Consider the following 12,249-nt stretch of genomic DNA (forward strand, 5'->3'; position numbering starts at 1 on the left):
CTTCCAAGTTCTCTTTCTTTTTGCTTTCTGTTCCATATCCCCATCCCCACGTGAACGCAGCAAACGGCCGCTCTCGATCCCCTTAAATGCAGATCACTCGAGTTCCTTGCTGGACTTGTCCCTCCTCTGTAATTGGGCCGTTGAGATTTTCTGCTGGCAGCCTTTCTCCTCCATTTCCTCTCAATCTTGCTTGGCCATGGAAACCTTAGTTGTTGCTAACAAAGCCCCATCACTGTAGGATTTTGCACTCTGAGAATTTGGTTTTTTTTCCCTGCCTCTGGATCATGTCAATAGGGTTTTTGTGCAGAAGGATTTAGCTATGGAGAATCATGACCTGGAGGTCTATCACTAAGGGCACCCTTTTTTGCCTAAGCACAACATGCCTGGCCTTTTGGCGGAGAATTCCAGCTCTCCGCCCGATATCAGAAGCAATCGCATTCCTGATCTCGTATCTGAGGAGAGCCCACATAATGAAGGGGAGATTAGCCTGAGTCCCAGAGGTCCACCAAGCCCAAGAAGCCTTCAGGTTTCGTCAGTAAGATCTGAGAGTACTGATGCCGAGAATGGAGAGGATGTGAACAGATCGCCCTCCCCGGCCGCACCAAACATTCAGATTGCAGCTCACGCCGGAACAAATCTGCAGGATGGAGACCAGGCCGGACCTAATGAGCAGACTGGAGACCAGGTAGTGCAGAAAGCTTCTTCTTTGCCTTGCGTGGAGTGTGCAGAAAATGCTACGCCTGTCGAGGTCTCGGGTGTGCAAAAAGCCGGCCTTTTTGCTACTCCGGACAATGCTACGGCGCTTGAGCCCTCCATGCACACAACATTGGCTCAAGGGTTGGTTGAGAATGGGCGATCTGAAGGAGCCTCTGCGGCATTGCAGGAAGAAATTAACACTGGAAAGGAAGGGGTGAGCAGTACCGTAGAAGAGTCATCTTCTACAGTAGCTATTGAGCAATCCCCTTCAGCCCAGCAAAGCAAAGAGGACCAAGACAGCAAAGAAGGCAATGGCCACTCTACCCCTTCTCCCACTTCTTCTTCTTTTTCTGCGAAACCTGACCCCAAGAAGAAGCCTATAATGTCGCCCAGACCGCAGCCTAAGCCGAAAGAGGCTGAGAAAGACAAGATCTATTCGGCCAAATCTGCAGCAATCAAGCCCAAAGACACAGGAAAAGAGAGAATCAATTCGCCCAAATTGCCATCTCCAGCAGCTGCTGCTGCAAAGGCTAAAGACAGAGACAAGCGGAAGGGGAACTCGCCTGATTCGCCAGCTGTTATAGCTACAGCAAAGCTCAAAGAGAGAGATGCAGCAAAGCCCAAAGAAAAAGAGAAAGAAAATATCTATTCTCCCAAAGATCAAACCATACCCCAAGAGCTTGACAAAGAGAAGAGCAAAGCCCGGGACCCACCCAAAGATAAAGAAAAAACCAAGCTTCATAGCCTTCCCCTAATCGCCCAAATCAAATGCCCTCCTTCCCTCATTGTAAACCCCCCCGAAAACCCTTCTCCCATGGAGAATAGCAAATGCATTCCTTCTTCAAACGATAAGGAAAAAGCTTCTCCGAGTAGCCCAATAAGCCCCCTTAGATCTTCCGCTAAAGTCTCTCCTGTAAGCCCTCTTAGACCACTCAGGATCACCCCGCCTTCATCCTCAGAGAAAGCCCCCAACTCTGCAACTAGAACCCCGCCCGGCAAGCCTGCTTCTCGCTTCATGGAGCCCAGCATGCTCAGCCCAGAATCTCCTGCATCAGCTAACAAGGTTCCTGACAATACAGAGAATGCCTGGGCAGATCAGGAAAAGACCCTTTTTGAAGGTGAGAAAGCGCACCGGAAAGTGAAGGCTTTCTTTCAGAGGAGGAAATCGGGTATTGGCATTGGAAGCAGGAAACTCGGAGACTGTGAGAGTGTTGCATCAACTGACCAAGCTAGTATCCTGGCCCGTGAAAATCCCAATCTGGGTCCTTTCCTTCTCAAGCTTGCTAGGCAAGCTGTTTCATCTGGTGACAATCTCCAAAAAGCATTGGACTATGCTACCAGAGCAGCTAAGTCTTACGAAAATGCAGCTGATGGGAAGCCTAGTCTAGACTTAGTAATGAGCTTGCACATTCTTGCAGCAACTCATTGCTCTCTCGGACAATATGAGGAGGCTATCCCTGTGCTGCAGCATTCCATAGTGGTCCCGGACATTGAAGGGGGAGGGCAAGATCATGCTCTTGCTGCATTTTCTGGTGACATGCAGCTTGGTGACACCTTTGCTTTACTAGGCAGAGGTGAGGAAGCTCTTGCTGCCTATCATGCTGGATTAGAGGTTCAAAAGAGGGCACTTGGCGAAACCGATCCTCGTGTGGGAGAGACATGCCGATACTTGGCAGAAGCACATGCTCAGGTATGCCCCTTAAGCTTACTATTCAGGTATGAATTCTCAGTAAACTTAACCCCAACACCCCCCCCCCCCCCCAAAACACCCTGGCAAAAAGATCGTTCTATTATGAACAAAAGCCCCGTAGGCTGAATTACAGACACACAACCTCTGCAAGAGTACAAAAAAACCCAGGGGAGGATAGGCCCCTCCATGACTGGCCGCTCTACCACTTACAAAAGGGGGGAGGGGGAAGGGGGGGGGGTATAGCCAAACTGGTCGCCTGTAGTGCTAAGTGGGGTCTCCTCCACTGTCCAAGAGGAAGGGACCCTGCTGTCAAATGTGTAGGAAGACCTCTCAACATTTCTGCATGCGGTCTGAACCTCCCTGTAACTTCTCCCACTTGCCGCGAAGGGTATGAATGATATCTGTCCATATGTTACGGATGGACTCCTCTGGGGGCGGGGTGTGTGTGAGGGTGCCCTCAATGGTCTTGTTGCAGTGTGGCTGCCAAATGTGCCATGCCGCTATGCTGCTGATGATCTCTCATCTCTGACAAGTGCCAAAGGACGATTCCTCTACTGGAGAGCCAGGGGTGGGGATAGACTCTATCCTGCAGTGTGTGAGCTTGAGGGCATGGCCATCAGATCTTTCCTCATAATGGAGGGCGGGCCCTGACTTTGTTGCCCAGGTGACTGCCCCAGAGGTGATGATGTGGGAGGCAGCCCTAGAGGTGGTGAATAGCCGAAGAATCCCCCGCCATACCTGTTGCACTTTGGGGCAGTCCCAAAGGCAATGTCGCGGTGACCCTTGTGGGTGGCTGCATCTCATGCACTGTGCTAGACGACCACCAATGACCAGCCACGTGCCCGCTACTAAACTCCTGTGAGCCACCACCTGCCAGAGAAACAAAGTGACCTTTCGTGGGCGCAAGCTATCCCAAGGTTGCTTCCAATAGTCTATGAGGAAGCTAGGCGAGATGTCCTAGGAGGATGAGTGATCTGCTGAAACGGGTGTACCGTCAATCTCATGCATCTGTATCTGACGGCCTAGCCTTGCCGAGTAGTGGAAAAAGGGGGTGGTGGGGCTCTCAAGGCTAAAGGGTCTGTCCACTTCCACTCACCGGGGTCCAACTGAATCTGTGTCAAGGGTCGGATCTCCCAAAGCCAGAGTCTCCAGGACCTATCTCAGGCTACCTACGTTGGAGGGGGCTCGATGTGCCAATGGTGCTCATGGTAGCGGATGATCCAGACTCTGAAGTGAGCCATCACTGAAGTCCTCTGCTGGGGAGAGAGTTAGACGCCCATGGCATTTGACTGAGAAGATGAGAGCTGGACCCCCGTCTGATCCTAAAACCGCGAGAGGGGTGGTTCGTTAAAGCTCTTAGCCATTGTTTGGGGGGGGGACCCTGTAAGGGAGTCAGCCAGTTGGGGGGTGAGGACTATTTGCTCTCTTGCCTTGGATCTCAGCGAGCTGCCTATCCTGAGTCTCCTGGGGAAGCCGCCTGAGGCTATTCTACTGCCCAGAGACAGGGCAATGCCCGACCTGAGGGAACCCCAGGCTATGTGAGAATGTGCTCCCAAGGGGTGACCATTGGGCATCTTGAAGGGGCGGTTCCAGATCAATGGCTGGTGGAGTCTCTCCCCGCAAGGGGGGGGGCTGCTGAAGGGTTGGCTTGAGGTGACTCCAAGCTCTCATCAAACAAGTGCAAATCTGTCCTCAAAAGCGGTGCTCAGGCCTCGGGATCAAGCCTCCGTGAAAATTCATTGTACATTGGGAGTCCATGGGCCACCAAGTGGGGGTGAGCTGAGATCTGGTCCTCCAGAATAGCTTCCAGGGATCACCTCTTGGCAGAAGGCCTCTGACGATTAACTTGCCTAGCAAGGCTCTGCTCTCTGCACAGCTGGGTCTATGATGTCCAATCCACCACGGGTCTGCGGGTAAGTAATCACCCTCCAAGCCACATGGCCTGAGCCAGTTGGCCGTCGGTCCTGGCCCACAGAAAATTTTGGATCAGACGTTGAACCTGACCTAGGCATGCCCTGGAGTCAACAAGATGTGATGTACCACATGGTGGCGAGGAGCACATGGTTGGCCACGATCACGCAGCCGGCCGGTGGTGAGGGAGAGGTGGGCAGTGCTCCAATACAAAAGCTTCTTCCGAATGCCCAGAAAAAGGGGGGTGCATTTCAGCTAGCTGCTGCCTGGCTGAAATGCACCCGAGGTATCTGATCGGGGTGCCCATGGGGATCCACCGGAAAGAATCAACTGGGCGCCAAGACGGGGTGGGTGAAGGACCTACCCAAAAACCACACAACTTGTGCCAGTTTATCTGTGCTCCGGAGGCTAAGCAGAAAGTCTCGATGGCAAGGGAAAATCTTTCGAGGTAGGCGGTTGTGTCACCTGCGAACACCGAGGCGAGAAGCTCCTCCTGGGATTTGATGGGAAGACGGAGCCCCTAGAGTCCTGTCTCCTGAGCGGAGAGAAAACTGCTCATCAACTCAGCTATGAAGTGCAATAGGAAAGGGGCGACGGGGCATCCCTATCTGACTGATCTGGAAATCTCACACCTATGCCCCTCAGCCCCTTGGATGAGGACCTGGCTATGAGCTGCTGAATAAAGGGCGGAGACACCTCTGGAAAGCCCATCCTAATCATGGTTCCAACTTCCCTCCAAGAAAGCCCAATTGAATCTGTCATAGGCCTTCTCAAAGTCCAGAAGTAGCACTGCCATGTCCACCCTACGAGACCTGGTTGAAGCTATAGATTTTATCCAAGATGTTGCTATCCTGGATGAAGCCAATTTGGGTGCCATGAATCGGGTCAGGGAGATGAGGTGGCTGATGGTTTTGGCGAGGATTTTGTAAGCATTTCCTAAGAGGGTGATGGGACACCACTGACGAATCTCCACGGTCACCACCCTCCCTTGGAATCAAGTGAATCAGCCCCTCAGGGTCTCTCCAGCATGTGTCTTGAGGCCATGATCTCTTTGAAGGCAGCCATGAAACCTCCTACCATGATATCGAGTAGCGTAGAAAAAGAGAGACCAGCAAGGGGCACCACCTCCCACGTATGCTGCCAAGCTCTCCCTCGCCGCCTTCACCTGCAGGGTGAGGGCATGTGCTGAAAGGAGGTCTTTGAAAAAGCCTGTGGCTATGGCCTAAACCTGGGGGGGATCCGTCTCAATGGTACCATTTGGGCTCCTCAACCTCTGAATCCCATCTCTACGATGGAGAGGTTTGCAGTCTCAAAGAAATCCTGGGTGACCTTGTCCCCAGCCTGAGTCCAAAAGGAGGCCTTGGCATGGTACCAATACTCCACCCTCCTCTCCTTGATCGATCAAATCACCATGCGGGTGGCCTCCAACTGGGACTCCACCCACGGGCTGTGTGGGGTCTGCTGTTGAAGCCGTTGGAGAGATGAAAGGCCTTTGCAGAGACTTCTCTTCTGCAGGTGCCGAGCAAAGGAGACCGCCTGAGTGGATGGCGGCAGAGGCCGACTCGCAGTCCCATTCCCTGTTTGGAGCGACGCCGCTGAGGGGGAAAGAGAGGACCACCGCTCCACTGCCCCGGGTGTGGTGGAAGGGGGGCGGTGCACCCGGAGACTTTGGGGGAAGGGCCGACATCGGGGAGGCTGCAATGGTTCTCTGCAGGCCCGGCGCTGAGGGCAGGACCGAGCAAGGTGGCCCATTTGCCTGCAGATGAAGCATTGGGCCGGGGAGACCGGTGTACTCTACCCACCAGAGAATCGGATCGCCCCAGAGACTGGGAGCGCGATGACCTGCGGGAGATCCTCCAGGGAGGCAATGCAAACTCTAATGGACGGGATGCCTGCTGCCCCCTGGTCACCACTGAAGTGGCCGTCTGCGGAGACTCCAAGACCTGCCCTATCGACTGTCCAATCGATTGAATCAGAGGGTGATACTCCTTTCAGACACCAGGGATGCAGATGGTCACACGGGGAAGCCGGATACACCTGCCAAGGAGTTGGATGCAAGGTCAAAGACATGGTGCCATCTCGTGAAGAACGCCCGAGCTCTACATATTGCGATGGGACTCTGTTGCCTCTGTCAAATCCCCATGGATTTTCTCGTAGAACGCTCCATCGAAACTTGCAAAACAAAGCCAAGCAACGTGAAGGGGGTGCAAGCGTGACTCACCTCCTAACCTTGACAGCCGTGGGTACAACCCACAAGTCTTGGCTGTCTCCACCAAGCCATGAGCTGAGCTAACTGCAAGACGTACCGACCAGTCTCTACACCATGACGTTCCATACCGCCACGGAGCTACCCTCGCGGCCTCAAGACTGCTGCCAGCCTCAGCTGCATAAAGCAGGTGCACGTTTTCGCTAGATCCAGGCTCCTGACCATAGAGCTCTCACAAAGACACGCGAGACTCTATGAACTATTGACTAACCTTGGCCACCCTTTTATAGGCTCTTGGCCGGTCATCGGGCGTCCACACTTGGGCACCCGCCCGTCCATATTTGGGTGCCCGCCTGTCAGTCTATCCCTAGTCTAGCTCGCCAATCAACCTGCCTTACTCCAAGCTTTCCCAAGCGAAGCTAGTCTTGTGTACGTGTAGTACATGGTAGATACACTCTGTGCACACACTCTGTCAACCGCTCTGAAGGTGAATCAAACTCCACCTGATAGTAGCCAAACCCAACCGGTGATTTTTCCGGGCTCAAGAAGGGCTGCCTGGAGCAAGTCTGGATATGTCCGCGCGTGGGATGGCTCCCTACGATCTTGCAAACCAAAGAAGGGCCGTGAGGGAGGAAACTGTCGAAGCTAAAAGCTGGAGGTCTGCCTCTGAAAAAAGGCAAGGGATGGCGGCCTTGGTCGGGGATGACGGAGTGGCTGTCTTGGAGTCCTAAAAGCAAAGACCAGAGGTGCCTACTCGAGCCGATGAACTACCCGGAAGCACCAAAGCTGAGGATAAAGGGGCGACTGAAGAGGGATGGGTGGCGAAAGAGACACTAGTGGGCAGCGCAAGGGATGGGTAGGGCGCCCTGAGGCAAAGTGCAGGCGAGCAGGAGCACGACAGAAAGGGGATGAGGGAGAAGAGGAAGGAGGTGGCAGAAGTGACCGCTATGGCGGGGGAAGGCCAGAGAGAGGGGGGGACGGCTCGAACAGCAGGTGCGCAGTGTTGGGGACTCCAGTGAGAGCTCCTACCCTCTTGGGAGAATTATTAGTCCTCTGGTTGAATTCTCAGTAAGCTTGACATGGTGTGTCATTACTTTCCCTTAAAGCTTGAGAGCGTTTACAGAATTGAAGAAGTGCCCACAATGCTATGAATCCATCTTTACCGCCCATTGCACATTTTTAGGAAATCTTGTCGTCCAGGATACATTTTGTACCTTCACCAACACCAGGTGTATAAAGTTCCTTAGTACGTGCTTTCCTTCTCTTTGATGTAGTTTAAGGGCTTCGCATGGACACTCCTGCGTCCACAGAGAGTTAAGTAGATGCTATTCTCTTTGATGTGCTCACATGGACGCTCATGCATCCACAAGGTTAAGTGAATGCTATTTTACCTTGTGGTAGTTTTTATTGTTATGCACGGCCTATATTCTCGTTGTGATTGGTTTCTTGTAGGCTATGCAATTCGATAAGGCTGAGGAACTGTGTCAGCATGCTCTCGACATCCATAAAAAGCACAGCGCACCTGCCTCTATTGAAGAAGCTGCAGATAGGAGGCTTATGGGCTTGATCTGCAATGGCAAAGGTCAGTATGAAGCTGCGTTGGAGCATCTTGTGCTTGCCAGCATGGCATTGATTGCCAATGGCAAGGATGTAGATGTAGCCACAGTGGATACCAGCATCGGGGATACATATGTTTCTTTAGGCAGATTCAATGAAGCCGTCTTTGCCTATCAGAAGGCTCTTACAGTTTTCAAAGCCTCAAAAGGGGAAAACCATGTTGCTGCTGCTTCTGTGTATGTTAGCCTGGCAGAGCTCTACCTGAAAACAGGCAAAAGCCGTGAATCTAAAACCTATTGTGAGAGTGCTCTAAGAATCTACAACAAACAAGGAGCTGGGCACCAACTAGATGAGGTTGCAAGCGGCCTGACAGAGCTAGCCGTGGTTTATGAAGCCTTAAACGAGCAAGGACAGGCCCTTTCTCTCCTTAAAAAAGCATTAGGTATCCTAGAAGCAGCTCCTGGTCAGCAGAGTGCTATCGCCGGGGTGGAGGCACAGATAGGAGTACTGAGTTATATGTGTGGAAATTATTCAGATGCCCACAGTTTTTTAAGTAAGGCTATATCAAAGTTGAGAACAAGTGCAGAGAAAAACTCTCCGTTATTTGGCATCGTATTGAATCAGATGGGTATCTGTTGCTTGCACCTTTCTGAGATCGAAATGGCCGCAGAACTGTTTGAAGAATCGAGGAGTGTTTTGAAAGCTGCGTGTGGACCCCATCATCCCGACACGCTCACAGTGTACAGCAATTTGGCAGGAGCATATGATGCACTGGGCAGGTAATTTTCTATCCTCTGTTTTCTTACTTGTATGTGGCCATTGCTATGAAGGGTTATGTAACAGGCTTGCTAACATAGCATGTGCAACACCAATGGCAGGCTAGATGATGCCATTAATTCTCTTCAGTATGTTGTGGAGGCACGAGAGGAGAATCTAGGAACGGCGAACCCAGAAGTGGAGGATGAAAGAAATAGGTTGGCTGAGTTGTTAAAAGAAGCGGGGCGCTTTAGAGCAAGGAGGCTTAATAATACTCTTGCTCTACTAATGCAGTCAAAGTCAAAGCCAGCCATCATGGCCATACCCGGACAGAATGCAGCTGCAGTCAGTGTTTCTGTGAATGGCTAAGATGCATCAGCTAGGGTAAGAGGGTGCTTCTCAATCATCATCATGGTCATCTGGCTGAGAGCTTTCATGCCCCAAGGCAAGCCTTGGCACTTTGTCTTTCTGAACAATGGTAGCAAGTGTAACCTTCTTGGAGTATCTCTTAGTAGTCACTGGTGGTTCCTTTCCCTCCTGAATATACATCTAACTCCGTGTAAATTAGTGGCCTTGCACTGTGTTTTGCATAGCTGTGAGAGATGCTTAAATGCATGTTTATTACCATAGCATCACTACCATAGGAGCTTCAAGGAGGCCCCCTTGCATCATGTGCTCGGAAGCTTTGTTTACGGTCATCAACTAGATAGCACATGGCATAGGGTACCTTCCTTGAAGAAATAAAGCCTGTCAGGAAGTCGTCTCATAATCACAAGGGTGTACATATCTTTGGCGAATATTTATTGTTCATTTATGTCCCTTGTAAGTGTCCAGATATTGGGTAGAGTACTCTATTTACTTGAAAAAGGGAGAGTAATGTAACTTAAATCTTTCAAAAATTTTGGTGTTTTCTGTGACGTAAAAACTTAATCATATCACGTAAGGGAGGAAGCTTGGTGGGATGCAAGGAGTTGTATATATTGGATATCATTAGGTGCTGTGTTGATTTTTTTTGGTTTGTCATGATGTGTTGATTTTTTTGGTTTGTCATGATGGCATGGCCTGTGGCTTGGCTCATCCCTTTGTGCAAGCGATGGCATCTAGTGTGTGTGAGTAGTGTACTTTCAAATTTCCAGCCAATTCATGTGCAAATATAACACCCCAGTGCCTGAGATTTTTTTTTTTTCGAGGAAACAAACACGCTCCTTAAACAGGAAAATCAAACAAGGCATACAGTGCTATTTTACCTTTCATCCCTTTTGGATGCTAGTCTAATCGGCTGTTTGCAACTGCCAGGACAATAAGCTGAGACACTAGTTCTTACGTGTTTCCAACGAAGTCTCGTCTGTCTTAGAGCCGTAATCTGTAACACACAATCTAAGCAAACAAATGTTTGTGCTCGTAATCAAGAATATTCCATGCGTGGGAGAACTCCTCAACAACAACAATAGGAGGAACACAATGAGGCCTTTGATGGTTTGGGGTATTTAAGAGAACTAAATGAAAATATGTTAAAAGGGATGTATGTACAAGGTAGCAACCACAAATAAATAAGGGGATTCCATTCGCACGCACATTTCCTCCTGTCCTATGGGTGTTTGCCATCCTCAAGTATACCCTTTCTTCTTCGCCAGGCGCTGTGTGGAGCAAGTATGGAGGGCACATTTTTATTTCTGTGTGTTCCCTGTCATGTTGGCATGGCACTCATCCTTAGTCCTCATTTGTGCGTGCTTTTGTTTCTGATTTCTCAGTACTTTGCTGTGTATGTGCGCACGCTTGTCTATCTCATTTCTTCTTGAGAATCCTGGTTGAACAGAGGTAGCTTTCCCTACTGTGCCACTCTACTCGACCCACAGATCTCCCAATGGTTGATGTGTGCACCAACATGGTACGCAACTCGATTCGCAGACCATCACTCCACCTGAAGGTCCTAGAAGCCTCTGTAATCTTATGACAAAAAATTTCATCTATATTTTGTGCTGAAAAGATATATTATGCATAGAAAGAGTCTAAAAGAGCCAAACAGAGACCAAAACAAAAGTCTCATAATTACAAAATTGGGAAAATTACCTTGAAAAGGTCCATGTATTTTTTGATGGAGTATGAAGAAAGAAGCTTTGTTATGTACTTGACCATAATCCGGGGGTTATGGATCCATGGATTAGGAAAGAAGGCTAATTATAAAGATCAAGACTTCTACTATCTTACATGGCTTACACGGCTTTGTACACGTGTCGAGTTTTTTTGAGGAGAATAAAGGGTCCATTGCCATGCAGTCGCCGTCTTTAGAGGTTGCAGGATGCAGAAGGCGGATGCAGAGGGGCTCCAGGGGGATTTGCAGCCCGTCGCCCGTTGGATGCAGAGGGTTGCAGGCAATTGAAGTCGCCCCTCCCCGCGTTGGTTTCAAATTGCTTCCTCGGTGTTCTATGGTCTTTGCTGTGTTTTGCCCTCCCTCCCCTTGCAATCAATCGAACAATCCACGCCGTTCTCCTCTTGTTCTCCCCCTGCAGAAAAAATGGAACCAAGTAAGTATGAAACACACACTCTCTCTCTCTCTCTCTCTCTCTCTCTCTCTCTCTCTCTGCCCATTAACTATCATGTTTTTTTATTTTTTACTGCAGGTTGTTGCTGCGCCGTTCTCTCGTTCTTTGCAGGTTGCTACAACCCAAGTTAGCATGAAACTCTCTCTCTCTCTCTCTCTCTCTCTCTCTCTCTCTCTCTCTCTCTCTCTCTCTCTCTCTCTCTCTCTCTCTGTGTGTGTGTGTGTGTGTGTGTGTGTGTGTGTGTGTGTGTGTGTGTGTGTTCAACTGAATATCACGTTTTTTTTAAAATTGCAGGTTGTTGCTGCGCTGTTCTCTCGCTCTTTGCAGGTTGCTGCAACCCAGGTTAGCATGAAACTCTCTCTCTCTCTCTCTCTCTCTCTCTCTCTCTCTCTCTCTCTCTCTCTCTCTCTCTCTCTCTCTCTCTTCAACTAACTATCACGTTTTTTTTTAAAATTGCATGTTGTTGCTGCGTCGTTCTCTCGCTCTTCCCTTGCAAAAATTGAAAGCAGGTTAGCATCAAACTCTCTCTCTCTCTCTCTCTCTCTCTCTCTCTCTCTCTCTCTCTCTCTCTCAATCGGTTACATTTTGGCCGCCCCCTCTCTCTCGCATGCATCACCATCGCCTTGCATGGATTTAGCGTCGGCCCCTTTGTCTTTCTCTCTCTCTCAACTAACTTTCACGTTGTTTTTTTTTTAAATTGCAGGTTGCTGCGCCGTTCCATCGCTCTCCTCTTGCAAAATTTGAAACCAGGTTAGCATCAAACTCCCTCCCTCTCTATTTGTTACATGTTAGCATCAAAGCCAGGCTGCTCTACAGTGTTGCATGGAGGTGGCACCGGGTGGGAAGATTGAGGTCGTTGGCCGCTCGCTCTGCAGTGTTGCATGGAGGTG

The 12,249-nt window shown here is 50.1% G+C and overlaps 1 protein-coding gene across 1 annotated transcript in view; it reads left to right on the forward strand.

The window, feature by feature from the left end:
- LOC147603039 (uncharacterized) overlaps positions 1-9,635 on the forward strand; it is a 10,119-nt gene extending 484 nt beyond the window's left edge. The window contains exons 1-3 of the mRNA XM_086797346.1: positions 1-2,386; positions 7,956-8,839; positions 8,939-9,635. The exon at positions 1-2,386 is cut by the window's left edge and continues 484 nt beyond it. Of these exons, the coding sequence (XP_086653472.1) occupies positions 380-2,386; positions 7,956-8,839; positions 8,939-9,185 (3,138 nt within the window). The 5' untranslated portion in view covers positions 1-379 and the 3' untranslated portion in view covers positions 9,186-9,635. The remainder of the gene's footprint in view (positions 2,387-7,955; positions 8,840-8,938) is intronic.
- The last annotated feature ends 2,614 nt before the right edge of the window (positions 9,636-12,249 follow it).

This window comes from Cibotium barometz, chromosome 65 (assembly GCF_041138505.1).
Source record: "Cibotium barometz isolate CiBa-2024 chromosome 65, ASM4113850v1, whole genome shotgun sequence".
In the NCBI taxonomy this organism is placed as follows: domain Eukaryota; kingdom Viridiplantae; phylum Streptophyta; class Polypodiopsida; order Cyatheales; family Cibotiaceae; genus Cibotium; species Cibotium barometz.